General features: G+C 57.3%; 1 protein-coding gene across 1 annotated transcript; it reads left to right on the top strand.

The window, feature by feature from the left end:
• The first annotated feature begins 265 nt into the window (after positions 1-265).
• On the top strand, positions 266-1,042 carry LOC123074838 (uncharacterized). The gene is made up of 2 exons (XM_044497575.1): positions 266-396; positions 497-1,042. Exons 1-2 carry the CDS (start codon positions 324-326, stop codon positions 628-630), a joined length of 207 nt encoding a protein of 68 aa, XP_044353510.1. The 5' UTR covers positions 266-323; the 3' UTR covers positions 631-1,042.
• The last annotated feature ends 1,140 nt before the right edge of the window (positions 1,043-2,182 follow it).

Below are 2,182 nucleotides of genomic sequence, written 5' to 3'. Positions count from 1 at the left end.
GCACCGTACGGAGATCACCGCCGCGCGCACGATTGACTGATTGATTGTGCCGCAAGGGAGTCTGGTGTGGCAGGGGAGGCAGAGCGCTCACTCCAGTCATGTGGCTGCCAAGGAGGAAGAACAGTGTGCGAGGCTTTACCCAAGTGTAAAGCAAGCCGAACGAACGAAGCCTCTGGTCGCTTTACCGCCAGTCCGTCCGACTCATGCACACATTACACGCGCACCACCACCACCACCACCGCACCAGCTCCGTGCCACCAGCCATTGCTGGGGCGGTATAAAGGGCGGGGAGCAGAGGACGGCCCACGGCGCGTCCGCTCAGCATGGGGTGGCTCCGCTCCCTCGTCTCCCCGCTCAGGAAGCTCTGGTGCAACATCAACACCGTGCCAAGGAAGAGTACGTCCGTCCGATCCTCCTGTTTGTTACGTACTTCAGATACAGTCTCTGTTCTTCTCTCCTGTTTCTGATCGTGTGCTTGTTTGTTTGGTGTTTGCAGAGAGAGGGATCTACATCCTGTACGACGACGTCAAGTCGTGCCAGTGCGAGGACGTGCACGTGCTCTGGTCCATCCTCGTCGAGTCCCACGGCCTGCCGCCGCCCACGCCGCCGGTGCTCCGGCTCACGCGGTGACCGGAACGCGTCGGACGGCGGCTGGCTGGCATCGGCGCGGCGCTCCCCCGGAATAAGGAACGGCCGGCGCGGTGTCGCCGTGGCTCCATGGGAGGTGAACCAGTAACAGTATAGTAGTAGTAGCATATGATGATTCTGATGTAAAGAGCACATAGGAGTTGTTGTTTACAGTTCATCTGGCCTTCGTCCAGCGCCTCTTTTGGAGCTGCTGCTGGGACGAGAGAGCGAGGCTGCTGCTGCGTTTGCGGCTTCTTGACGAGTGTGGTGATGGGCTTCTTCGAGCGCACCCCTCTTTTGAGTTTTGATTGATTCAGGCGTCGTTTTCTGTCGAGAGTCGAGACTGCACTTGGATGCAGCTCTTTAATTCATCCCCATTACCAGGGACAAAAAAGAAAGGAATCTTCAGCAATTATTCCGAACTGTCATTGCCATTTCTGTGTTGTTTCCACTGATGTTTGCTTTACGGACATGCAAGTGGGTGCTTCTGGTTTGCCTTCGCCGGAGCCGGCGGGCGGTGGAGCGTGCACTGTTCAAATAACTGATCGTAGTACCAAGTGTCTGCGATGCATCATTTGTTGCTGTGTCTTTTTCATCTTCCAATAACTGGGTTATGAACTGTTTTTTTTTCAGAGAGAAATATGTTTTCTTTCTGGTTGGGGTCTTGCGGATGACTAGTGAGACCTCCTTTTTTCTTTTTTGAGAAAAACTAGTGAGACCTCCTTTTTTAAGAAAAAGGATTTCCCCCCGCTTTGTATTAGAAAGCAACCACCGGTACATCAAACGATAGGTCCTGGGGGCCGCAGCACAAACAAGGCCAAAGAAAAACAAAGAAGAAAGAAAGAGAAATAAATGCCAACAACGGCAGATCAACGAAACGAAGATGAACGGCGACCGCTGCACCCTCCGGAGAAGTACCACCACGATCCCAGCACTCTGAAGCGCCGCGTACCAATCAACACCTTCAAGAGGAGGCGACGACGACGCCGCTGTTGCCCGGACTAGTCCTAGGGTTTTCCCCGGTACAAGGGGGGCAGTGGGGGGAAGGGGTGTACCCGACGCCCTTCAGGAAGGTCCGGCGGCACCCACAGGTGTCGCCTCATCGGGGCCGGACGAGCCGCCAGAGAATTCTCCCAACCCAAACCCCCACCACCACCCCAGACGAATCATCGTGCACCGTCAATCACGCTGCCCACCAACATGTGCCACCACGGTCACCGAATCAACTTCGTCGTCTCCCAGAGGTCACCGACACGAGACCTGGAGGGAGGGAGAAGAGATAGTGGCCTCGGGGGCATCCGCAACATCGCCGACGTGAGGGGACAACCACCACCGCCACCACGGAGCCGACCGGATGCACGGACAAGGGGATTACCTGGCGTCGAGGCCCGGCCGGACCCAAAAGAGTCCGGACAGCCCCTGTCGTCACACTGCAGCTCGCCGGCCGACGAAGCCGCCACCGCCTCTTCGCCACCAACCAGGGAGCAGCGTCGCCGCGCACCGAGTCGCCGGCCCGCCCTAACCCATATGGAGCCCGAAAGGGCCCACATCTGGG

This window comes from Triticum aestivum, chromosome 3D (assembly GCF_018294505.1).
Source record: "Triticum aestivum cultivar Chinese Spring chromosome 3D, IWGSC CS RefSeq v2.1, whole genome shotgun sequence".
Classification (NCBI taxonomy): domain Eukaryota; kingdom Viridiplantae; phylum Streptophyta; class Magnoliopsida; order Poales; family Poaceae; genus Triticum; species Triticum aestivum.
The sequence above is the reverse complement of the archived record's forward strand: the minus strand, read 5'-3'. Positions and strand labels throughout refer to the sequence as shown.

Excerpts from the sequence above, each read along its gene's own strand:
- LOC123074838 (XM_044497575.1), top strand. The coding sequence starts at position 324 with ATGGGGTGGCTCCGCTCCCTCGTCTCCCCGCTCAGGAAGCTCTGGTGC. Across the intron at positions 397-496 it reads CAACACCGTGCCAAGGAAGA|AGAGAGGGATCTACATCCTG; the intron begins GTACGTCCGTCC and ends TGGTGTTTGCAG.